Source organism: Nicotiana sylvestris, chromosome 12 (genome assembly GCF_000393655.2).
Source record: "Nicotiana sylvestris chromosome 12, ASM39365v2, whole genome shotgun sequence".
Taxonomy (NCBI): Eukaryota; Viridiplantae; Streptophyta; class Magnoliopsida; order Solanales; family Solanaceae; genus Nicotiana; species Nicotiana sylvestris.
The window spans coordinates 18,889,714-18,916,483 of NC_091068.1; the positions used below are offsets into that span (position 1 = coordinate 18,889,714).

General features: G+C 35.7%; 1 protein-coding gene and 2 long non-coding RNA genes across 4 annotated transcripts; 2 read left to right on the forward strand and 1 right to left on the reverse strand.

Moving 5' to 3' along the window:
* The first annotated feature begins 1,149 nt into the window (after positions 1-1,149).
* LOC104225349 (uncharacterized) lies at positions 1,150-6,031 on the forward strand. Its single transcript, XR_011404595.1, has 5 exons — positions 1,150-1,302; positions 2,276-2,338; positions 2,454-2,511; positions 2,690-2,843; positions 5,782-6,031. It is a non-coding gene; the product is annotated as an uncharacterized lncRNA (long non-coding RNA).
* A 671-nt stretch (positions 6,032-6,702) lies between these two features.
* LOC104218740 (uncharacterized) lies at positions 6,703-9,542 on the forward strand. Its single transcript, XR_709055.2, has 2 exons — positions 6,703-7,027; positions 9,368-9,542. It is a non-coding gene; the product is annotated as an uncharacterized lncRNA (long non-coding RNA).
* Positions 9,543-16,432: 6,890 nt separating this feature from the next.
* On the reverse strand, positions 16,433-25,915 carry LOC104224032 (glutamate receptor 2.7-like). 2 transcript variants are annotated; one of them, XM_009775585.2, is made up of 6 exons: positions 25,609-25,915; positions 19,701-20,477; positions 18,686-19,245; positions 18,025-18,337; positions 17,282-17,670; positions 16,433-17,201 (listed from the first exon to the last, which is right to left on the reverse strand). In XM_009775585.2, exons 1-6 carry the CDS (start codon positions 25,913-25,915, stop codon positions 16,605-16,607), a joined length of 2,943 nt encoding a protein of 980 aa, XP_009773887.1. In that variant the 3' UTR covers positions 16,433-16,604. The 2 variants fall into 2 exon arrangements, with proteins under 2 accessions (XP_009773887.1, XP_009773886.1); XM_009775584.2 differs by having other exon boundaries at positions 19,701-20,480.
* Positions 25,916-26,770: the final 855 nt, after the last annotated feature.

Consider the following 26,770-nt stretch of genomic DNA (forward strand, 5'->3'; position numbering starts at 1 on the left):
ACAACATGCCTATAGGACTTCGTGATTTACTTGCTATTCAATCACTATGTGCATCATAGAAATCATGTCATTAGGGGAAGCGCACACACACACTGTCTACTAGCAAATATGAATTCAAATGCTGCAATTATTCTTACTACTACGTGTTACTAGAAAATCTACCTATAGGAACAAATATCAATGAACTTTCTTTCAATTTACTTCAAATCATGCATATAGGATTTTGATCACTTCATTCGCAATTGTATCACACTGATCACTAGAATCATGCCTATAGGATTTTGATCATTTCATTTGCTATTGTATCTCACTATTCACTAGAAATTATGCCTATAGGACTAAGTACAACAATAAAATGAGTTCCAAGCATCAACTGTTAGAGATCCTGCCTATAGGGTATAATTACTCGTTCTGTTAATGATGGACCTCTAAAATACCGTTTACTATTTGTTCCTGCCGCTGTCAGCAAGCATAAGTAATTTTGGGCTCCTCCCAATGATTTTTGTCATTATTCTTACTGCACGAGTCACCTAGACACAACATGTTTAATAACTGGAAACCTGTAATCTCAATAATCAGCGTATATAATTCTGTCTGTGAGCAGCGCCCAGCCTCTGAAACAACTTATATGCTTTGATGCATTGTCACATAGAAATCATATCTATATGGCTTAAGGTTCTTAATTCTGAATTGCCTAACATGAAAATTTATCTTGCGTGCATTTGTTGCTCAAGTGTGGAGGCAAACTTGAGCTCTTGACTGCCCATATTTGAAGTCCAATGTATTTTTGTATGTCGCGTAGTTTTGACATTTCTGAGTAACCTAAATAAAGTCTAGAACCACCCAAATAGAGGTCCAAAACCTCCTGGACCATAGGCATGGAATGGGTAGTACATGCATAGGGTATGACTTAGAATTGAATTAGAGCGCTTTTAGGTAAATACACCATGGCAAAAATGGGCAAAAATGGCTTTTACCGACTATTTATTGCCGATATAGTAATTCCTAAAATTGAGATATTAGCGGTAGATCGATATTTGCCAGGAAAAGGTGCTCTTTTAGCGGCAATGAAATGGAATGGCCACCAAATTCAATAATTAAATGCAATTTTCATTATTTCATCTTTCCCGCCCATTTTTTTCACAACTATCACCCATTACCTCCAAATATTTTCCCTGTAAATTGAATGGATTCGATTAAAGAAAAATCTTAGACAAGAAATAAGCAAAAGGGATTTTATCTCTCTTAGCCACTCCGCTGCCAATCCCATCTTTCTCCATCATCTCCGACCACCATCCCAAGGTAACCCAACTCATCTCTCTCTCACTATCTCAGTCACACACACACAGAATCTTAATCTCTCCCTCTCTCCCTCTCTCTATTTCTTTTATATTATGGGTTGATGATATAAGATTTGATGGAGTATGTAAAGATTCATGGAGAAGGAATCGGAATACACTTTAGAGGATTTTATGGTTGATGAGATATGGAAAAGTTTCTAGGTTAATCATCTGTAACCTAATCGGAATCTGGATATGTATTTATAATGTGCTAATGTGACATTTTGTTTTCTAGAAAATTTATTTTTATAAAGGTCTAATTTTTTAGGCTTGATGGGTTCCAAAATTTAGAGAAAGGAGATGAGTCTGGAATCATGAAGGGTGTTTCAAATGATGTTTTCCATTAATTCGATAAAATGAATCAAAATAAAAGGTAATTTAGAGATGAAGCTTTCGAAACAATGGGTTTCCTGAATTCTAAGGTTGTATGGTAAGTTAAGATATCTAATTTTAATTTGCAATGTAACCTGATTACAGATTCCGTAAACAGCAGAGATTTGAAAGCATTAGTCACAAGGTCTAGTATGAAAAGGTATTAGTTTACTAAAATCAGGGAATTGCAACTTTTGTTCATATTTTAAATTTTTTCATGAATTTGCTCAGCAAAGGATGGTGGATATTTTATCCGACATGTTTCAAATTAGAATACCTTGACTGATGCTCTTGGAACATCTCTAGTCACTATGACCTCGTAAATAACTTGAATACTGTATCACCCAAAATCATGTATTGATGTTAGCATCTCTAATAGAATTAAAATTCACAATGCAGGTTTTGTTTTGTCGGTTACAGTGCCTTCTTTTATAATTGCGTCTGGTTACCATACATTTAATTTCTTCAAAATATTTTCTTCTAACTTTGTTATCTTAAAAGGCTTTTGGCTTCTATTCTGTAGAGTGATAACTAATTTCGTGGCTCATGTTTTCTTTCCATAGTAATGACTTCTTCTCGCTCTTTCTCAATGAGACAACATCATATTCATCTGGGCAATTCTAAAGGTAACCACTTAAATTTCTAATATTTGCTGCTTGGCTTTTTTATCGTATGAGAATTACATTTTCCCCTTAACCACTTTGTTATGGTGGCCTATTTTTTCTTCATAATATTTCTTAGGCAAAGAGAATACTTGAAAGTTGCAGAGCTAAGAAAGATGTTTCTTTTTATTGAAAAGGTAAGTCATCAACAAAGTAATTAATCCCTCTTTTTCTACATAATTTTTAAGGCTAACTCGATTATGCTTGTAATCTAATTATGCACAAGTTAGCAAGGAAAATCATATTTTAGAGACATGATGTGGTTGGGAAAGTTTAATTTACGACTCTTATTTTATTCTTGGTGGCGAGCCTCAGCTTTTGGGGAGGGCTTCTAGTATTGGAGCATTTGTAAAACGCGGGAGGAGTCAGGGTACATCAAGATTTCCTTTGAGAGGGGAAACCAAGGAGGAACATTTAACTATCACGCGGAAAACAGATACACGGAACAAATCTGAGTGGATTTTTAATGGTAAAGAATTCTTTATCTATAATGAGTGCTTCAATTAGAAAGTTGTTTAACTTGATATTTTTGTGATGATGGGCCACTCGAATGGTACAACTCTTTCTGATTTGCTTTACTCTTTTTATGTCATAATATTATAGATTAAGGTTATAAGTGGATGGTTTCTTGCATTTATCCATACGAGTGAAAACGAAGGCTTCTATTTCCTGGAACTTTATCATTCTTTTCAACATGGATGATGCATATTTTCCGACCCCAGTTTTTGGATAGCGTGAGGCGACACATAGCGACGAGGGCCCGCTTCACTGAGGCAAGAGACGCGCACTGAAGCGCTTGCCTTTTTGATGTGAAGCAACAATTTATACAAAAGCATAAATGTGACGACCCGGCCCGTCGTCTCATGAGTTACCACTTCATTTTCCCCATTTTCAGCTTCCTTATGTTTCATTATCCATATCTTGTGTAATCGAGTTGATTTGAAGTGATTTTAATAAGAAATAAGACATTTAGTCTCTTTTAAGAAGGCTTAAGTTGGAGAAATCAACCGGATGTTGACTTATGTGTTAGAGGGTTCGGATGTGAGTTCCGATGGTTCGGTTAGCTTCGGGAGGTGATTTGTGACTTAGGAGGGTGATCAAACGTGGTTTCGGAGGTACGGTGTAGAATTAGGCTTGAATTGGCGAAGTTATTATTTTGGCGAATGGAATTTCGAGAGTTTCTGTAGTTTCGTTATGTCATTTTGGACTTGTCTGCAAAATTTGAGGTCATTCGGACGTGGTTTGGTTGAGTTTTTGATCAAAAATGGAATTTGGAAGTTCTTGAGATTCATAGGCTTGAATTCGATGTGATTTGATGTTTTTTGGTGTTAGTCGAGGTGTTTTGATGATTGGAACGAGATTGAATAATATTTAGGATGCGTTAGTACTTTTGGTTGAGGTCCCGGGGACCTCGGGTATGTTTCGGGTGAGTTTTGAGCGAGTACGGACACCCCGGAACTTAGAAAAAAGGAGGGAGCAGCAGTTGTGGCGCGGACCACGCTCCTTTTCGCGCTGGGCGCGCTGACCAGCGCTGACCGCGTCAAAATGGCCGCGGCCGCGGTCACTGAAGACTACAGGTTGCTGCACTTCGGAAGCACATATATTTTGATCCACAAGGAATTTTGAAGTGATTCAAAAATGAAAGTTGTAGCCTTTCGTGTCTAGTTTCCAGAAAGGTAAAGATATCGCAATTTGGACACATGTAGCGAAAGTTATGGCCAAAATACTGAAGTCTGTCACTGCAGTCAAAAAGCTGCGCGACCGCAGTCATTTTTGCGCGGACCCTGCTGATTTTGCGCGGACCGCGATCATTTGTATGCGGTCAGCGGTGTCGGAATCCGAAGGGTACTATATAAATACGAGGTTTTGAGTTTTATTTAATGTTTTGACCTAGAGAGCTCAGATTTTGGTGATTTTCCGAAGGGTTTTCAAGGAACTCATCGGGGTAAGTGATTTTAATTCAGATTTGGCTAGAATACATGAATCTATTACTGAATTCATCATTTAATTCGTGATTTGAGATAGAATTTGGGAAGAAAATTGTGAAACCTTTCAAAAGTGTAAAATGATGATTTGAAGGACCAAATGGTATCGGAATTGGATAATTTTGGTATGGTTAGACTCGTGAGGGCATGAGGATTCTAAAAATGTATTTACCCGATTCCAAGACGTGGGCCCGGAGCTCGGGTTTTGCTAATTTCGAGATTCTTGATATTTTTCGATTGTTTTCGATTGGGTATTGTCCCCTTAGCATATTGTGATGTATTCGCTCTGATTTTGGTTAGATTCGACACGCGTGGAGGCCGATTGGAGGGGCAAAGGCGTCGCGAGCTAGAGATTTCACCGGTTCAAGGTGTGTAATGATTGTAAATGATGTCCTGAGGGTTTGAAACCCCGGATTGCACATCGTAGTGCTATATTGAGGCAAGATACGCGCTGGATGATGAGCGTGGTGTCTTTTACTACTGGGGGTTGTGACTTGGTCCATCCCGATTGATGATTTTACCGAATATTTGACTGAAATTTATTTGTTATCATCATGATTTGGGCTGATTGCCATATTTGGGCTTCGTGCCAGCTAATTGAACCCTTCGGGGATTTTTTTATCATTGTTTCCTCACTGTTTGACTTATTACTTGAACTCAGTCCTGTTTATATCTACTGTTTTACAAACTCAGCCACTTTTACTCAGACTTGAAACTTAAATGATATTTCTAAATGATGTTTTGGCTGAGAACTACTGTTTTACTAATGCCGAGGGGCTTGTGATGAGTTTCAGACTGAGTGAGGCCGAGGGCCATATGTGAGGATATATTGAGAGACATGAGGTCGAGGGCCTGAGATACTTTATATGCTGATGTGAGGATATGCTGAGTGATGATGCCACGAGGTGGCTTGATATAGCGCTTGGGCCGTAAGGGGCCCCTCCGGAGTCTGCACACCCACAGTGAGCGCGGGTACCCACGTGATGTGAAACAGTGGTAACAATGACACTGTATGATGCAATTTGGTCAGGTAACAATGGCTGACCATTATGCTGAGTGATGATTTGAAACAGTGGTAACAATGACACTGTATGATGCAATTGGGTCAGGTAACAATGACTGACCATTATGCTGAGTGATTGTGAGGTAGTCTGATGGGGCTGATACTATGCCGAGCGATTGATACTGTGCCCGAGGGGCGGATTTTTTTTACTTGTTATTTACCTGTTAAATTACCTGTTTTGCTTGTTTTCAAAAGGAATACCATTTGATTTCTTCACTGACTTGCTGCTTTAAGTGATTTTTACTGCTCGATATGGAATTGCTTTGTGCCTTTATGTGTTTTCATACTTTCAGCCATTATTTGTAATTATTACTCACTGAGTCGGAGTACTCACATTACTCCTTGCACCATGTGTGCAGATTCAGGCATCGCAGAGTCCATTCCTGAGCGCTGATTTCTTCCAGGCTAGGCAGTGATTTGGAGTTACGAGGTAGCTGTTGACGTTCGCAACCCCTTGTCTCTCTTATCCTCTATCATTTATGTTTCCTTCAGACTGTTGTATCGGATTTCGTACTTTGTAGACCTATATCAGATTTTGTAGTAGCTCATGACTTATGACACCCCGGTTTGGGTTGTGTCGGGATGGTTTCTACCGCTATTTTCGTTAAATTCCGCAATTTATGAAGATTATAATATATGTTATTACTGTTTACGAAACTTAACTGTTTACAAAAGGTATTTTGTTTGGTCTGACTGGCCTTGTCTTCGCGAGAGGCGCCATCACGACCGGGTTTGGAAATTGGGTCGTGACAATAAAATATTATATACATATAACTAAAAACTCAATATCAATAATATATTAATAAATATATCATTCAAAAATTAAATACTCAATAGATAGTTATAGTCTCATAGACCTTTTTCAACAAAGGTGACATTGTATTACATTTTTAAATCCACCTATCAAATATTGCTTGTGACCAGTTATCCTACCATTATATGTTTTTTGACAAAACACACATTTAATTGTGAAACTTGACGAGCCTTATATAGCATAATTCCAAGCTATATCTCGTTTAGTATTATCGGATGACGCCATTTCAACGCTGTTTTATAAATAAAAATTATCAAGTCAATATGCAATTAATTCGACTATATAAAGAAGACAAAAAAAATAGAGGAAAAAAAAAAGATTCTGCCTGTGGAGTTTGGAAACACTGCCTCAAGAAAAAAAAAAGCAAAGAAAAAAGACAAAAAAATAGAGCAAAACCAAAAATTGATTCTGCCTTTGGAAACAGCAAAGAAAGAAAAACAAAAATGAAATTAAGAAGAAGACAAAACAGAGCAAAAAAAAAATATAAGAGAAGAAGAAAAGACTCAATTTTTGCTCGACAAAAAAAGCACAAATACATAACCTATTTGGCTCTGTTTCTGTCGACAAAAAACAGAAGAAAAAAAATAGAAAGAAGAAGAAAGAAGCACAAATACAGAACCTATTTGGCTCTGTTTCTGTAGACAAAAAACAGAAGAAAAAAATAGAAAGAAGAAGAGAAGAAAGAAAAAAGAAGAAAGAAGAAGCATACCTCTGTTTTTTGACTTTTTTCGCTGTTGAAGCTTGAAGAAGATGAAGAAGAAGACTGAAGAAGACCGTTGGTTTGTTCACAGGTGAAAAGCCCTAATCTCTGAAGTTTTTTTGTTCGCAGGTGAAAAGGATCGAAACCCTAATTTCCCGACTAAAGTCTTCTGCCTTTCTCTTCTTCTTTTTTTAAATAGCGACGCTATAGTTGCTACTCGCTACAGTGTCGCCTCACGCAACATACCCTGAAGCAACCGCTATTTTGAAACGCAACGCAACAGTTGCCATGTTGCGACATTGCCTCGCCTCGCCTCGCCTCACGCTATTAGCGCTGAGGCGAGCTCTATTTATAACACTGTCCGACCCTTAAATTCTTTTTATCTTTTGATTGTCAGATTTCAAATTTAGGAGCTTGGGCGTATTCATGTGCTATCCTTTTCAACTCTCTTTTTTCTATCCCAATTTCCTCTTTCCTTTGCCTTCTTTCCTTAGAAGGCTAAGATTCCTACCAGAACTGTTCTCTGTTGAAGTTAGGCTAATTATTAATATTCTTCTTTTGTGTAATTAGGTTCAAATCTCTTTCAGTCTGTTATGCTTCAAGTTTATGAAGTTGGAGTTTTTCTTGCTTCTACTTAAGAGTATGAATGGCTTTTATATAGTTCAAAGCTTTGGCAGTAGTTTAGGAACGAGATTGGAAGATTGTTATTTCTGTGTTGGTGGTACTATAGGGAGGAGAGCATAAGTTGTCACTTTGATGTTGCTTCATTGCATTTCACCATATTTCTTTAATCAAATATTCCAAGGGCACTATTTAGATGAGCACAACAGTGAAACCGTTTTAATTCCTTGTTTTCTATACTAGCAGCTCTATTCCTAGTTCTGTCAATATTTTTTATTATCATCTTAAGAATTTCATGTTCCTCAACTGGAAATTCCGACATATGTTTGGTTGAAGTTCTTTGAATCGTAAGTAGGTTCTTTATTCTACTTTCTGTAATGCCATGTCTCTCTTTGGGTGGATAAACACTTTTGGGGATCAGATAAGGATGTCGTTAATCAGTTGAAAAGAAAATGTAAATTAACATGACTAACTGATATTTCTTTCATTGTTGATCACCTTACTATCTGGTTATTTTTATTCTGCTTTTATATGGCTTCTTGGTACTGTCCCTTCTCGTCTATATTTTCATTAATGTGATGCTTATGCTTTCCTAAGCCGAGGGTCTATTGGAAATAGCCTCTCTATCCTCACAAGGTAGAGGTAAGGTCTGCGTATACACTACCCTCCCCAGACCCCACGGTGTGGGATATTACTGGATATTATGTTGTTGTTATTCTATTCTAGGTATGGCTCCATACTCTCTAAATTTGACTAAGAGAAATGCTAGATAATTTTATTATCTAGAATAATTAGATTTGTTACAACTTTCAGTATTAAACTTGGTTGTACCTTAGTGTTTGTTTTGCATCTCAATTTCTGTTGTCAAATAGTTATCTCTATTATTTTTAAATGCTTATCTGCTATTGTTCTGCTCGATTTTCCCAAATGCTTCTAGTGATCAGCTGATTTACATGATTAAGCTTGTGCTAAGGTGATCTTTAACTATAGTGATAAAATTGAGTTGTCTGATACATCTATGGTTTTATGTGTGTCATCGAAAAGAAGAATTGAAAAGGTTGGTTATGACTAGAGGAACAACGATACCCCTTGAAATAAATCTGCGCATTTTGGACGATTGCTTTTGGAAAATGGAGAACGATAGGTTATTTATAGAAGAGGAGTGTAGAGAGTTGAATTTAACAGAGCAATTCAGTTTTTAAAAGTTCATTGTTGGAACTAAATGGAAATTTACGTGACGGATTTTTTTGGGTTATATCTGGAGCTTATGAGTACAAATGTGGTGTGGCCTCAAACAGAAGCTAAGTTCTGTTATTTTTTTCTCGATACTGAACTAGCAGTGAGTTTATCTATTTTATTATCTACATGTTGATGGCGATTTCTTATTAGCTGCATCAGATTCACATGCTCTTGCACGTAGTGATAAGTACATTTTCTTTGTCCAGTATGCCTTCTCAATCTAGTCGTCATTCGACCTCAAATAAATCATATGGGCAAGTTAAATTGACATGGCTGTGATACTTTTTCGTATTATATGCCGTGTCAGTGGGATATTGCTTTGCCATATATATTTTCTGATTCTTAGCTCGGTGGTACTATCTTCCTGGTTGTGTTATTGTTATTATTCTATTGTCGCCTTTCATCTTCTTGTGCCGAAGATTTATGTGAAACAGTTTCTCTACCCAGGGTAGGGGTAAGGTCTGCGTACACACTACCCTCCACAGACCTCATTTGTGGGATTATACTCGGTTGTTATTGTTGTTGTTGTCACTTGATTTCATATTTTAACATACTTCTATTATTATTTCAGGTCATATACTAATGATGTCCAAAAATTTAGCATTTGGAATATTTCAATACGTTGAAGAGCTGCGGAAATTGTTTGTGGACTTTTTGTATCTATTATTTTATTATTGTAGGCATTCAATAGGATTAGTTGTAATGACATTAGTTATCTAATTCAAAAAATATAATTTTATCTTTTATGTCGTTGATACATTCATAATATCGATTAAGACTTGCTTTATTGTCTAGATTTAACATAATATTAAGTTCTTGTTAATTATTCTATTTGCCAATTCAAAGAAAGTTATAATTACAATAATAAGGTTGTTAAATTGTACCTTTCATCTGCCGCTAAAAGGGTCATATTTCTCAATAATATAATGGGATTTATCAATAATAAAAATGAACGTATTGCAAACTAAATCATTACCCAGATGAATTTAGCAGCCATTATAATAGTTGCTAAAGTATGTAATTTTTAGCGGCAATTTAATTTAATTTATCGGCAATACAAATAGGCGCTAAAAGAGCAAACTTTGCAATTTTGAAAATGGATTTAGCAGCCATCATAACAGCCGCAAATAATTACCGTTAAAGCTAATAGTTTTTAGCGGCAATAAGTTATACCTTTTATCAGCATTTGTAAGAATGGCCACTAAAGCCTTTGCCAACCCCGGATTCAACGGCTAAAAACCAATGGCCCGCAAATGATATAGCGGCAATTAGTATTGCCGCGAATGACCTTTTTTATTGCCGCTAATGTCCCTTTTTGTTGTAGTGACAACTTTAACATAGTAATCGAGTAGCAGGAGATGATAGTCTGTGTCCGCTGAATAATATGAGTAACTCCCTACCTCAAGGGAGTTGCAAAGTATTATTTATATTGTACGGGGTGATCCTTTAGGCTAAAAAATTTAGGACCCCTTTCTCTTTATACGTTGTTATTAGATCTAAATAGTTGTACCCCTATATTCGTACTAAGATCAGTATTAATCATGTTGTAGTAAGGTTCTTTGACTTCTGAATTCCCTTTGTTTATTTGATCACCTAGCTTAATTGTAATCCACATAATCTTAAGTTCGGTCGGGACCCGCAGTTATGGACCTCAAAGAGTGCCTAACATCTTCTCTTTGAGGTAATTTGAGTCCTTACCCGATCTTTGGTGGCACAGACTAGTCAAAAAGAGTTATCTGCATAATAGGTGCCCTAGCGCGCCTTAAAAATCGTTAGGTGGCGACTCTTCTTCTTTTAGCACTCTAGCACCCATTCCAAAAGGAGTTGTCACGACGTCAAAACCCGCTTTCGCGAGAAAATGAGACGCGACAAGCTTTGCAGTTCAGAGTTTGAGTCAATTCATGCAAAGGCCTAAACAGTCACATATGGAGGCAATTTTAAGGGTAGTCAGATATATAAAAGAATATCCAGATTTAGGAGTATTGCTTCAGGAAAGTCCAATTGACAGTATCATTGCCTATGGCGATTCTGATTGGGCTGCTTGTCCAAACATAAAGAGGTCTGTTACTGGCTATGTAATAAATCTAGGAAGCTCGTTGATTTCCTGGAAGTCTAAGAAGTTTAAACAATGAGTAGAAGTTTTGCAGAAGCAGAGTACAGAAGCATGACAACAGATGTGGCTGAGGTCACATGGCTTTCAGGCTTGTTGGATGAATTGGGGATTAATGTATCAAAACCTGTGAACCTACTCTGTGGCAACAAGGCAACTATCCAGATAGCAGGGAATCCTATCTTCCATAAAAGAATAAAGCACATCGAGATAGATTACCATTTTATCACAGAAAAGATCAAGTCAGGCCTTATTGCAGCTCATCATGTTCCTTCTTCTCCGCAGCTTGCGGACTTGTTAACCAAAGGCTTACCTACAGCCCAGCATAGTCACTTACTTTTCAAGCTTGAAGTGTTAGATATATTTCACCCTCCAGCTTGAAGGGGAGTATTGGAAGACAGTGGGTAATGGAAGTTTAGTCTTTTCTAACTCACTATTTGTTAGACACGTGAGGAGAGGGTGGTTATATACCCACACATGAAGTATTTCAGACATATTTATTATATACGATCAATAAGATTTGTTCTCCTTCTTTCTACTTTCTCTCTCAGATTTGATCTTTTGCTTCAATGCAAGTGCTTAGATCTCGATTCATAGCTAATCTGCAGATTATATTAGAATGTTAGCACCACTTTGTTGGGAAACAAACCTCTTGTACGTAACAATTCCATTACCTATCATATTCTTGAGTTCCATAGGAAACAAGTTTATCTCTTAGAGGAATAAAACCTCTCAAATTCTTCCGTTATATCTCTTCTTCTCTAACTATATAGTCTCCCAAACTTGATGATATGCACATGAAAATTACTGTACAGAGATTTACATAAACCTAACCTTAGACCTGAAGAAGAAGAAGAGAAAGCAATGGAAGTAGCAGAGGCTTCACATGGTCGGATGCAATGGCTAGTTGAACCTTCATGGCAGGGTCGGAGCTAGAGATCGAGGTGCGGGTTCGGGTGAACCTAATAACTTATGTTCAAATTCTGTATTTGTCTTATGAAATTTAATTAATTATATGTATAGATTATTTATTCAAAATTCAGTAACTTAAAATGGCTAGAATTCTGAACTCATAAACTTCTCATTTTGGCTCCGCCACTTTTCCGTGGTGAGATTTACGACCATACTTGAGAAAACCTGAAATGCAATTCTATCTGCACTGATGTTGATTTTGTTTTAAGGGCTCATTTGCTTCCGTTGCCGAAAATAAAGATGGTGAGCCAATGCAAGTTCTCTTTTAGACTTGCCCTAATTTTCTTACTATATTTGGATTCACCTATTATTTGAAGGAAGAGTAAACTATTTACCATAATTAATTTTACTTTTTCTTAAAGGAAAATATAGATCTTCTCCATATTTGAAAAATCTCTTTCTTGGAGGAAAAGATTTTGATTTCTATAAAATGAGAAATTCTCCTTCACATAACAATTGAATTCATAATGTTGTCTTTAAGAGAATCTTGTTTAGGGAGAATATTTATTCTCTCATTAGTACTTTTCTCTTTTGGATTAGTAGACTGAATTAACCAAACATTATTAAATATGCATCTTTAGTATAATTCTTTTTTATCGTCACCAAGGTTTGCTTATTAGTTTTCGCATTCGCCTTGTTATTTTTTATCCCAATAGTCAAAGCGAGGTTGAAGACAGGATCATATCAATTTATAAAAAAGAAAAAGTCTGAAATATTATATGTGGAGATAAATTTTCAACCATATTTTTAAGATAACTCGTGCTGCTTCTTTAAAACAAAAAGGCCAAATACATATATAGCCATCTGAAGTTGTTACAATTTTCCACTTAGACACCTAAACTGATGGTGTTTCCTATTAAACACTTACATGTAAAGTGTATCTGTTGAACCCTTCATTACAAGCCAGCAAAACAAATAAAGTGTGTGAGATCCACAAATGATGATGTGGCAAAGACAACCAATAAAATGGAGCCATGTGGCCTTTGAGTCCGATTATTTACAACAAAAAAATTGTTGAGCCCAAAAAAAGAACTTGAAGCTATCTTCAGAACACACACACCCGGTAGTCATCTCCTTCACCGGAAATCCCTTCCTCCCTCTCCATCGGCTTAATTCCATAAAAACATTTTCCCACCTCATCTTCAGTTGTTATCTTCTTCAGAAAGTTCTTGGCGGCATTTTCATCGAATGAACCACTGCTGAAGTCGAACTCAACAAAATCGTGAGCTCGAGATATATACCCTAATTAAAAGAGCAAACACTCCTAGACATCATTATTACTCCTAATATATATTTAGGCTAAAGGTTCGATTTCTGCTATTTAACTTTTATCATTTGAACTTTTTCAGAGCTAACGAAGATGGTAGAAAAGGAATAGTAACTTTTGTCTTTTTCAGCCTTCACAATCGGAAATATCGAACTGGACTAAGGACTTGCAAAGCCACTAAACTTTTGGTATTGGACTGCAGTTCACTATTTCGAGATTTGACATCGTGTTGGTCTGTTGAGAAAATTTACTATTCATAGAAGTATGAAGTAGAGGAAGAAAAGTAATGGAAGTGAGAAAAGAACTCGGCGGAATTCATTCGCCGGCAAGCACGAAAGAGAGCTCTAAATTTAAGTAAAAATATAGCTTAATATGTCACTCCACACGCTAAAAGTAATGTATAATATACACACACTGCGCCATGTAATGTGTGCTGCGCCATGTCAGCAATGTGTGTTCCATGGAGAATTTTATTTTGTGTCTCGTACAACTGACACTAGTTGTATGAGACAACTTTTTTGTCTCACAGTTTTGTGGACCCAAATTCCTGTGGACCCAGAAGCGTAAGATTGGGGTCAACAAATTTATAAGACAAAAAGGAACCTTATATAACTAGTGTAAGTTGTATGAGACACAAAATAATAAAACTTCTCAATAGAATTTAAGGTGGCTATGTATGTACTTGGCCAAACAAAAATTATTTTTAATTCATGCTTATAGGTTCCCATTTTAACTCATTTTTATTTTTGAAGCATGGGCTCTACTTTAAATTTTACGTAAAAATTGCACGGAGCGCTCTATTTGGTCGCCCCATTTAACCTATACCCATTTTTTTTTTAAAACTTTTAACTTGTACCCACTTCTTAAATAACTTCAACCCCCTTTCTCCTCATTCTTCTCCTCCTTCGTTTTCTTCTTCTCAACAAAAGACAAAATGCAGAGCCTATTTTTTTTATTGGTCTTGCGTCGAAAATCTTTCTTCACCCGGGAGTAGCAGTTAATAACTTCAGCTCTTATTCTTAAGATGGAAATATGTTTGATCAATTCGTCAATGTGTTTCTCTGGTGCATTTTGTTAAGTTCTTTGGTTAATAAGTGCTCATAATACAGAGAAGCTAATGCTCTTTGGTTTTATCAAGGATTTATAATGTTGTTCTCTATTATATATCTGTAGGCTAACAGAATCCAATTTGAGTTTCACAATGGTGCTGCTGAGCATACATTTATGAGGTTGGATGGGGAACCATGGAAGCAACGACTTCCCACGGACGATGACACAGAGGTTATAGAACTATCCCATTTTAGTCAAGTAAACATGCTCGCCAGATACTCATGTGTTATGTGCATTACAGAGAGAGTTAAAAGTAGCCAATTACAACACAAAAAAGAGCTGAAGTTTCCCAGTTACAATACAAAAACTTCAGCTCAAGAGCTAAAGTTTTCTAGTTACAACACAAAAACTTCAGCTCTAGAGCTGAACTTCAGTCCCGGCTACTAGAATGCTAAAGTTTTGCGTGATTGCCTTTGCTATTTCAGCCCCGTGTGCTGAAGTTATGTGAAAAAGCGAGTACGTTTGCAATTTTTTTTGCAAAGCGGGCATAAGTTAAAATCTGACACAAAAAGCGGGTATAGATGCAAATGCCCCAAATTTTACGGGCACTTTTAACGCAGGGTTCCACTATTTTTAACACGTGCTCGCTCTTAACGCACGAGGCTCCAATTTTCAACCTATATCTACTTTTAACCATGGCAAGAAGCAATGATGAAGATTATATGGCGAACGCGAACAAGTTTTGTCAAGAAAATTCAGGCCAAATGGGAGAATTGATATGACTTGCCCTTATTTTCTTACCATATTTGGATTTCACCTATTACTTGAAGGAAGGTTAAACTATTTACCATAAATGGTTTTACTTTTTCTTAAAGGAAAATATAGATCTCTTGATAAATCTCTTTCTTGGAGGAAAATGTCTTGACCTTTATAAATTGAGAATTCCTACACAACAACAACAATAGAATCCACAATGCAGTCTTTAAGAGAGGTTTGTTTAAGGGGAAAATTTATTCTCCTATAAGTATTTTTCTCTTTTTATAATAGTAGATTGATATAGGTTAATTGACTAAACCATACTAAAGTTTATTACGCATTTTTAGTATAATTTGCTTTATCGCCTGATTTATCATCGCCAATGTTTGCTTTACCAGCTAGGGCTGGGCATATATCGGGTATAACCGATAGCCCGAACCGAAAAAGCTTATTGGGGTATCGATATTGGGTTATTGGGTTAACGATTTAGTGTTTTTTCACTATTGGGTTATCGGTTCGGGTCTGGGTTTTCCAAGAGGATTACTTGGATATCCTCGGTTTCCCAGTTTCTTGGATATCAGTTCTAGCATAATATACTGGAGTTCCAGCAAGTATAATTGTCCAGTATAATATACTGGAGTCAGCAAAGTATACCGGTCCAACATAATATGCTGAAGTTCATACACAGGTGCGCCGAACTCCAGTATATTATGCTGGACCGGTCTCTGTTGCAGCAAAATAGTGGTTATTTTTCAATGACTTCGTAAACGCTGGTATTTTTGAATGACCAGTCCGAAAACTGGCTATACCGTGCTATTTTTACCCCAATTTTTCCAGTCGCATTCAAGATTGACGTTTCACAGTTCACTCTTCAGACTTTGAATCACTTCTTCTTCAAAATTCATTTTTTTGGCAGATAACAAAAAATTGTTATTTACGTTCTTGTTAATTGCTATTTCCAGTGAATTGGAGATGAAATGTTTGTGGACTTGTAGTATCAATTTTGGAGATTACACAGGTCTTGAACTTGTCAAAATGAAGCATGCTTCAAATATTAGCTGTGGCCAGAACGCATAAATGGGTAGAATAATATGTGAATTCTTCTCTTTTTTGATTAATTCCAGTGAATTGTCTTCTCTTTTTTGCTAAACTCTGGATTGAGTTATATCTTATCGGGTAAACCGATAACCGATTAACCGATAATCGATAACCGATATCTTATCGGTTCGGTTATCGGTTTATCATATTTGTAAACCGATAACCGATATGCTAAACCGATAATATTCATAACTGAACCGAACCGACCGATGCCCACCCCTATTACCAGCTTTCATATGCGCCTTGTTATTTTCGATCCCAACATTTTCCACCGCATCCCATAACCATAGTCGGTAATTTTCTCCCATGGCTTCAACTTTCGGGCTATTTTGATCTGTTTGGTTGTTACAAACAGGTTTAGCAGCCAATCCTTGACATGGAAAGATCCCATAAATAAATATGCATACATTTTTACAATGGAAGAAGTATAAATGAGCTTAATACTACGTGAGAGTGAAGTTAAAGGCTTAATCTAAAAACAATCATAATCCCTTTTTACACCAATACACAAATCAAAGATGGCTATGCCATCTTTAAGTTAGAAAAGAGAAAACATCAACGGCCTGCATTTAGATCAATAGCCAACCCAATGACACTCTCCTGAGTACTAACTGCTACATTCTCTTCATGCGAAGGTGGAGTCCCTCCTTCCTCTCCTGGAAGGTGAAAAATCTGCTCTGTATGACTAGAAATACTTGGACTTGGCGGTTCATTCGTTTGTGGAGAAGCAAACATTGACAAGTTATCATGTGGACTTTGTGGACAATCCATATGTCCTAAAACTCCCACTGCATCTCTCAGTTCACTATTCTTGAACGTATGGCTACTATAGTCTTTTCTGTCAAAATTTCTAGCCAAGATTCTGATTCTTTCGTGGAACGGAAGATTAGATTGTCTCATGATGTGCCAATGTTCATGCATGAACGTTGTGAGGAAGATGAGGAGAGCCAAAGTTGCTGCAACTACAGCTATGACAAAGAGTCCCCAGAAGCTATCTAGGCCAAGACTATTGGAGGAGGGTGAAGCGCTAGAATTTGAACAAGTATATTTCCCGAACCATGCTTTCTCTATTTGTACCATCTTTTCACTTTCTGTCACACTTAAAACTGCTCTTGAAACATCAGGTACTAGAGGAGATCCCATTGGGAAGGCCTGGATGAAAACCACAAGAATGATGAATTCATAATATTCTGAACTAGATGCAAATCAAAAGAAAAAAAGGAGTTACTTACAAAGCCAAAGCCATCGCTCTTATATGTAGGCCCAACGATGGTATATTTCGAGCAATACTTTGCAAGGATAAGCTTCACATAAGGAATCTCATCAAAAACAGCTGCAATACCACCATTCGCACTACCTCTAGAGAGTAAATCAACACATTCCTGTGGAGTGCTATAAGGCCTAAGCCTGTCCTCATCAAAGTTCATCTTTGCTAGAAGTCTTGCTACAAAAGAACCCTGTTGGTAGCCCACATATTCATTGCTCTTTAGAAGTTCTGGCTGGAGTTTTTCAACTGTTAACGTCGATGTAAGACTTGCCATGTAGCTGGAAGTCAATATGAGTACTACTAGGAACCAGATGATCAATACAAACCTAGCCAAGTTGCTTACTATCTTCTCCTCTGTCAGTATCGAGAACCAAAAAGAAGAAAATTCAGATTAGAAGTTTGAATTATATGCTATATATAAGAGCAATGGCTAATTCAGATTGAAGTACGTATGTGTGTGTGTATATATCCCAATTTGATTGTGCATGAAGTTTAAGAAAGAAAATACTTCTGGCACACACCAAATCGCCCTTAGAACTTGTGGTGTTAAACACATCATGATATTTCTATGGCTATAAGAGCATGTCATTAAAGGTAAATGGGAAGTGAAAATATGAAGATTTTTCAAATATATACAATGGTGTCATTCTTTTCAGAGCAGAGAGTACAATATAAAATATAATTAAGGAGGAGGAAAAAAGAAAGTACTCTGTGCAAAGACCATAGTTGAGAAGGGGAACCAAAAGATCAAGCGAACTTGGTGCCAAGGAGGTCCTCTGAAGTCTTCATTAACTCTATGTTCAAGTACCCAAATGACAAAGCCAATGAAAACAAAACAACAGAAGCTTGTTAACCACAGCTCCCATGTCAATGGCTTCACGAACACCCACGCTTTGTTTCTATTCTTGTCTTTGATTGGCACCACCATCGCGACTCCAGATTCCGTGTAAGGTAATGTGAAATCAACATATTGCGATCTATTTGCGAAAATGGTAGTGTCCCCTACAACAGCATCAAAGGTCTGCTCGTTGGTTAGTCCTAGCAACTTGTTAGAATCAAATAAAATTATATATGCAAGAAATGTATTTCACGGCTAGAAATGACAAGAGTGGGTTGCTCTAGTGGTGAGCACCCTTCACTTACAACCAAGAGATTGTGAGTTCGAGTCACCCCAAGAACAAGGTGGGGAGTTCTTGGAGAGAGGGAGCCGAGGATCTATCGGAAATTGTTGTTGTTGGCTAGAACAGCTTTGTTGCTATTTTTGTCAAAAATGTAGTGACATTTCCAACGGAACCGTCGGAAAATAAATTCTTTTAGAAGGAAAAGGAAACCAAATTGATAATAAAGGGAGGGAAACTAAGAGATTTACCCCAAGAAATAATTGATAAACAAGATCGTCGTAACTTTCAGTAGTCTCTCCATCAGGAGTTACATAGGGAACAAATTCATAAGGAACATAATATGGTAATGCGTCCATCACTTCCTTGAAAACATCAATGCAGTAACCAGTAACCGTTGTTGTGTTAGTAGTAAAATCTCTAGTAATTTTCACAAATTGACTGAAACCATGTTTTAGTGGAACTCCAATCCTCAATTTCTTCCCATTTGTTGGAATCACCCAACCTTTAGGAACAGAAGTAGTGTCACCAGGCCATATAATAGTGCCAAAATTAGTCTTAGAAATTGAATGTCCATTTTTTGTGCTTCTCAAACTTAGATCTTTAATAATCCCATTTTCTCTTGTCCAAAAACCAATTCCTTTTGCACCATTGCCAATCACATTAATAATCTGATAAGCTGGTGACCGCAATTGCCCATCAACAATTTGAAAGTCTCCGCTAAGGCCTTTGAAAGTAGTATTTAGTATAGCTTGAAGAAGTTTTGGACCATCCTTGGAAACTCCAATAGCTTCAAGATATGTTGTATTTCCTGAAAGTTCTAGAGGTATCAAAATCAATCCATTTTTACTGTAACCTACACAATCCCTCCAAGTTTAAAGAGGTTGGATTATAACCTGTTTGTTGATTTGTCTCAACGGGTTGAACTCGAATAACCCATCAAACTATTGGGTCAAATAGTGTAATCGACGTGACAAAATGCAATTCAAACTCAAACATACAAAATCATATTTGGCCATCGCGAATTATGTAAATCTGAAAGAACTTAAGCAAATAATTTAATAAAGATATATTAACTTTAACAGTTTTTGTTCAAAAAGAGAACAGAAAAAAGAAAGAGTAAGGAGGCTGGGTTATGATGGACAGATTGAGTTATGACTCGTTATTTAACCCATCTTAAGTTTGATCCAAACAAACTTTAGGAGGATTGAGTCATGACTCTTTTATTGATTTGACCCAACCCGCTCATTTGTCACATTTACTTACCTGAAGTGTGTAGCTTTTGAAAAGAGGCACCAGCGTTTCTAGATTTCTCCACTGCCATGGCTAGTGCAGTAGCTGAATCATAAGCCCATAGTCCAAACACATTCAATTCCGCATTAAGAATTGTTGGATTTTCTTGTTGAAACTTCAGTTTCCATCTAGTAGTAAAATCCTCAAGTTGTTTAGTTCTTGGAACATAAGGTTTTACTCCAATAACTCCTTGCATGGATTCAATAGTTGAAGGATCCATAGAATTAAGTTCATTTGCCATAGCATCTGTAATAATCCAAACATACCCTTCACTCATCATTCCAAGTTCTTTGGCCATAGTAAATATTTTGGCACCAAGTGAAGTTGTCATATGCACAATAAAAACCCGAGTTTGCATACTCCTTAACTTGTGAAGTTCAGATGTAATCCGATCATCAATGGCAAATTCAGGAATAACGCTTCGATAATGGATACGTGCATTGATTTTTTCTAATGCATCAGTCAAGAATGGTATAATACCTTCTCCGAATTGATTGTCAATGTATATAAGGGCAACCTCTCTCCATCCAAAATATTGGATAATGGAACTAATGGTTTTAACTTGAGAAGAATCATTTAGAGTGGCACGAATGAAGTATGGACTACGCAATGATGAGAGAGAAGGACTTGTAGCTGAAAATGAGATGATGGGTACTTGAGCTTTCTCTCCTAAACCAATTATGAAATCAGCTTGCATTGATGATGTTGGCCCTATTATGGCTTTCACTTCAAGGTCCTTCAATAGGTCAACTGCTGCATTTCCAAATAATGAATGAATCAACAAAAGTAGAGTTTAACTTTTATATAAGTGTAAGGAAATTTTACATTATAATTAGGTGGAGTTTAACCGTTTACAACACGTTAAATTATAATAATAGTATAAATTCTTTATACGAAAAAAGGTCAAAACTACCCTGATCTATTGAATTTGGTGTAAAACTGCTCTATGTCTATCTACTAAGCCAAAAGTACCTCCGTCGTCTTCTTTTAGCCCAAAAATGCCCTAAAAACTAATATATCATTTAAAAATAAAATTGAAAAAGACCAAAAATGTCCATGATCTGTTGGATTTGGTTAAAGATTCCCTTTGTTAACCACATATCAAATTATACGACCCACACATACCTAAAGATTCAATCTGCCCATAAGATCCAAACCCGAATTTAATAATAAAATCCCATATCTGATCTCTTTTCTTCTAACCAATTAGTTTTATCTTCTTCTTATATTATGAAAATTATGATTATAATGTTCGTGAAGCTCCAGAACCACTAAAATTCATCAGACTGGCTATACTATGGTTCCAAAATTGCAGACTTATCTAGTAGTTTTGGCCCTTCTCTGTTCTTTATATTATCGGTAAGTGAGAGGCTGATAGCCTGTTTGGCCAAGCTGGAGAAATCAGCTTATTTTGAGAAGTGCTTTTGAAAAAAGTACTTTTGGAGAGAATCAGTTTGTGTTTAGTTTGTGTTTGGCTAATCAGTCTGAAAAGCACTTTTGAGAAATAATTTTTGTTTGACCAAACTTTTTAGAAAGTGCTTTTAAGTGTCAAATTACGAATAAGGACATGAATAGATTTACTTAATAATTAATATTATAAGTAAATAAATAATATCAAAATTTTGTTATTACATGCAATAATTAAAAAAATTCATTTTATTTAAGTAAAATATGAAAATAAAATTAAAAAGTACTTAATTCTTTTAATATAAGTTAAATATATTAAAATTCCTAAGACACTATATATTAGAAAGTTTCCTAAAAATAAGAAGAAATATTTATAAATTAATATCCTAAGTATTAGGTTTAAAGATTATTTTGGTATATACTATATTTTGTTAAGGGTATTTTAGGTAAGAAGAAAAGACAAAACTGCTTCTACTTCTGCTTTTGGAAAGAAGCTACTTTTTTCTGTTTCTCTGAAACTGTGGTTCTTCCCAAAAGTACTTTTTTTCCCAAATAAGCTTGGCCAAACACATCAAATTAGAAAAAAAAAAATACTTTTGAAGAGCATTTTTTCTGTCCTGAGAAGCTTGGCCAAATAGGCCATGAGAGCATTATTGATTCCCCTATGTGGAATGGAATACAGTACCGACTGAAGGCCCAAGCGACTGAAGCAAAAGGCTGTAGGGTGATTGACAGGAATGGTCCTATAAAGCTCTCATCTTTAAATATTGTCCCTGATTTTTAATGTATAATTAAAAATAACGTACGGTCCCACAAAAACTTATTGCTTGTCAGGGATTCCTCTAACGGATTAGTAAATCATTAATTGTTCATAAACTCTAACCGACATTGACTTTGTGATTATTTAATTATTTACCAAACTTTACCATATTGATATGATTTTGTGTTATTGCATTCGATCTATTTGTTAAATTTTTTATAAATCGGTTGATATGATTTTTTGCTTGTCCTGTTGTTCACTAAATTCTACCAAATTGGCATGTGTTATCTAGAATTGGCATATCTATTAAATCGTTCCTCAAATTTTATCTGATTAGCATAATTTGTATGTGTCGTTGGACAAAGTCTTTCTCGAAATTGAAGTTTCAATTCAGATCAAATTACCCTAAATTTGTTCCAAATGATCTCAAATTCGAAATAAAATCTTCAAATACCAATACAAACAATTTTCAATCACCAATTTAGTCAAATAACAGCAAATCAAGAAAATCCACTTTGTCTTTCTTCACCACTTTCTAAAAATCAACAATGGAGTTTCAAGATTCTAAAAATAAATTAGTAAATCAGCTTTGAACTAAAAGCTTAAGCACATATTATCAACACTTAAATAATTGTAACAACGGAAAATGGCTAAAAATACCCCAATCATATTCTAAATGATTTACTATTGTGTTCCGTTCACCTATTGGCCCAAAAATACACCTAACGTTATCTTTCCGTCTAAAATTACTCCGCAGCTAACGGAGTTATCTGTGGTCCCATTTTTAATGTGTTGTCACAATGTGATTGGGACACGTGGTCATTTGGTCAATATCAATTACAATCCGCCCCCAAATATCGACCCGCGCTATTTTTCAGACCAACCCATAGTAAAAATACTGTATTTCTACCTACCAATTCCTTTTAGGAGAAGACCGACCAAATTTAAAAAAAATTCTCCACAGATTCGCCATTTCATCGGAATGGAAAAACCAAAAACAGGATTTTTAACACCCATAAATAATCATGAACCAAAATTAGTGACAACAATGGAGCAATGACAATGAAACAGCCATGAACGAGGCAGAATCAAAACCATATGAGTCCAAAATGGTCGCCGGAACTTGGTACTTGACAAGAGTCTTTTTTTTTCTTTGGATTCGAGCATACTTTTTTCCATGTAAAAAATCGAAAAGAAAAGAGTGAGAAGAGTACAAATAAAGAGAGGTTGCCGAAATATTTCTTCGGTTAGATCCTGGCCAAACTCCGGCGACCGATTTCTGAAAGATCAATACTAGATTTAGCTACTGCAGCTATTATAATTTGTTTGACCCCCAATCTTTCGAAAAATCCTTATGGCGAAGATCATATAACTTGGGATGAAAAGTCAATCTTATCATCAGTAGGAGCATATGGGTGAAATATAAAAAGAGTTCAAAGAATCAAAAGTGAGTCTATAGAGGAGGCTTGCATTTTTGTAGGGACAGTATATTTTATTTTTCTTAAAAAAGGTAGATGAACCGAGACATTCCTCAAGAAACTTGATTAGCGATAAGGAATTAAATATTGAACTGACTAATTGGATGGATTGAAGAAATAGAAAATGGACAACCGAAGAAGGACCCAGGAGGAGGAAGAAGTGCAACAAATTGGAGGGTAGAAGGAAATGGTGAAGATGACGAGAAAATAAGAACTTAGGAGGAAAAAGTTGGGTAAGAATGAAATCTGGGGCGGGTTTAACAAATTGGGGCGGGTAGAAATTAATTTGGACTGGTCACGTGGCCCAATGAAATGATGCCATCGAATTAAAAAAGGACTCACACAATATTCTGTTAGTTGCGGGGTAGTTTTAGACCGAAAGATAACTTTAGGTGTATTTTTGGACCAATAGGTAGACGGAGCGCGATAGTAAACCATTTAGAATACGATAGGGGTATTTAGGTCCTTTTCTGTTTTAACAATAATCAATTATTAACTTTTAGTTTTCACCCTAAACAAAAAATTTACGAAAAAGGATCAAATATAGCCTTGTACTATCAGAAAAAGGTTTAAATGTATGTCACTTTCATTGTACTTTGAGTCCATATATACCCTCGTCGTTATACTATTGGTTCAAATATATCCATTTTTCGTTAACTTTGTCCAAAGTGGACATCCAATCCTACGTGACACTAATATTTGATGAGGTGGATGCCACATGGCTTGCACTGCCCACCATGATAAACTAGCACCACCTTCTTCACTCACAACCACTACCACCACCCACCATTATTAATTATTACCATCTACCACCACTATCCTCAACCATAATCGTTATCAGTACCAATCACCACTAGTTACTACCAGAACCACCACCAACTACCATCTCTAGTTGACATTCACAAACACCACCATTAGTTATCACCACCATTAACAATCATATTTTTAAAAATATATATATTATTGATAGAATATCTGATTAATTAGTATTTTATTTTAATTTTGTGTTTATTAATTTTCAAATAAAGATAAATTTTATATATTCAGATGTTAAAAAATAAATAGTCTTAATTATTTAGTATTCAGATCTTGATACACATCTTAATATTCAGATGTGTATTCATATTCAGATGTCTTAATCTTAATACATATTTTAATATTCAGATGTGTATTCAGATTAGACGTCTTAATCTTAAAAAGAGCAAATGAGGCATGAGTCAGTGCCATATGTTTCACATGTACGAGCTTATAATTATGTTAACTTCCGACTATATATTCAAGAATAGGAAAACTACATAGTATAGTAGCTCCCAAAATAATAAGCGATAATAGAAATATATTTTTTGTATATTAACATCTAATTACATAAAATATACATATTTTATAATAATTTTTTTATATATTTGACTAACGAATATAATTATTTTTTATCGTTCTATCAAATGTGTAACTTGACCTAAAGATTATGTCAACTTAATAATCCATAATCACTTCCGTGACATTAAATTGCTACAAGTGTGAGTTTGAAAGGGTAAAATGGAATAAAAAGAAATATATGTAGTACCACTCAACTATGAAATTCCTATCCCCTAATATAAAATTTTAGTACTAGTATTTACTCTAAATTCTTTAATTTTTGGTTGAAAAGGTCAGAAAGTCAACATCAAAATGACTAACTATTTAATTACTAATAATTCTCAATCATACATGCATGTACCAATCTACAACTTGAATAACATTAATAGAATGACAAATTAAAATATGTGACTAGGCACTAGCGCATTTCATGAGAAGTTTTTAGAACTGCTATTGAGTTTATGGAAATAAATCACATATTAATTATTTACTTGGAGTAAATGATTGATTTTGTACTGTTATGAAGCTTTCTTAAGTTGAAATTCGTGGTGTAATTGAAAAGTTTAATGTGAAGAAAAGATCCAGTAGCTATATGCTTGGCTTTAATTATTTGGCTTAATAAACTAAAGCACTTAATAAATCTTTTGCAAGAACACAATGAAAAGAAAGGCAATTATATGGATAGAAGCATTCCATGTATACATAAAATCTTGTGAAACATAGACTATTTTCTTCGAGTCAAAAAAAAAAATTGTCTTTGATTCAAACTAAAGGATTGAAAAGCATGTGTAGAAATCACACACACACACACTCTAACTAGTGTAAATTTATTCTAAGTACGTTAAAAAAAAAAATAACACTATCGATGTATATTACTTACCTGCTGCAGCGGCGGCAACTATGTCTCTCTTTGAGTCACGAGTATGGAGAACTAGTCTGGTCTTATAATCAGAGCCATGATCAGAGCTATAAAAGTCAGATAAAGCCATAGAAATACAGCTTAAACCCATTTTCCCAACCCATGCATCCATGTCAAACACAACTCCCACATTTATGGGAATTGTTGATCTGTTCTGTGCCATGGCCATTTCCATGCAGAAAAATATCCCTAAACATAGGAAGAAGAAAGAGAAAAAGGAAGAGAAAGAAGAGACTGAGAAAAAGACTTTGCAAGTTTTCTTTCTCATTTTGACAAAAGATGCATTTGAGTCTGATTAGTTGGACAGTTGACTTTTATAGAGAGATTTGAGGTTTGACTACTGTCCAAGAACTCGTTATGGCATTTTAATAATAAGTTAAACTTAACGACAAGCTTTACGGACTCTTGGGGTCAGTGTTGGTACTAAGACAAATTTTTAATTTTTTTTCTTGCTTACGTAACTTTCAGATGTATAGTATTCTCTTATCAAAATTTATGTGATGCATTTTAACTTTTGAAAGAAATAAAGAATAATTTTTGAAATTTGTAATTCAAAATAAGCCATAAATATTTGTGTCATTATAAATTTTGAAAACTATTTTATTCACGGGCAATACCATTTTTATGGAGAAAAATATCCCCAAACATAGGAAGAAGAAAGAGGAAGTGGAAGAACTTGTAAGGGTGTCATTCGGGCCGGATCACCTCGAGATCGGATCGGATCGGATCAGCTAGGTAAAAACTCGAACTAGGGTGGGTTGTGATAGGGGAGGATCGAGTTGGGGGTTGGGCCCGATAGACCGGTCTAGATACGAGACGAGTTCTCAACCCACTAGGGCACTCGCTCGGACTGGCCCAGTAACAAAACTAGCCATTGGCCAATGGCTATTTTCGCAATTTGACAATTGCCAACGGCTATAAACGGCCAAAATAACCTCACAACCTCCCTTAAATTTTATTATTAGTTTTAAAGTTTATAATATTATACTTTTACCCAAATTTTATCTATAAATACTCTTTTTTTTTTTTGGTAATTTTTCATGCCACTTCTATTTACTATCTATTTAATTCTCTCTATCTCTATCTTTCTCTCTCTTACTCACTTAAATTGTAATAATCCGAC

What these genes read in the sequence shown, in the direction of transcription:
- LOC104224032 (XM_009775584.2), bottom strand. Translation starts at nt 25,915, where the DNA reads ATGAGAAAGAAAACTTGCAAAGTCTTTTTCTCAGTCTCTTCTTTCTCT. An exon ending in TTTATCAATTATTTCTTGGG is followed by an intron (nt 18,338 to 18,685) that starts GTAAATCTCTTA and finishes ACCAACGAGCAG; the next exon opens with ACCTTTGATGCTGTTGTAGG. An exon ending in AGAGCGATGGCTTTGGCTTT is followed by an intron (nt 17,202 to 17,281) that starts GTAAGTAACTCC and finishes GTTTTCATCCAG; the next exon opens with GCCTTCCCAATGGGATCTCC.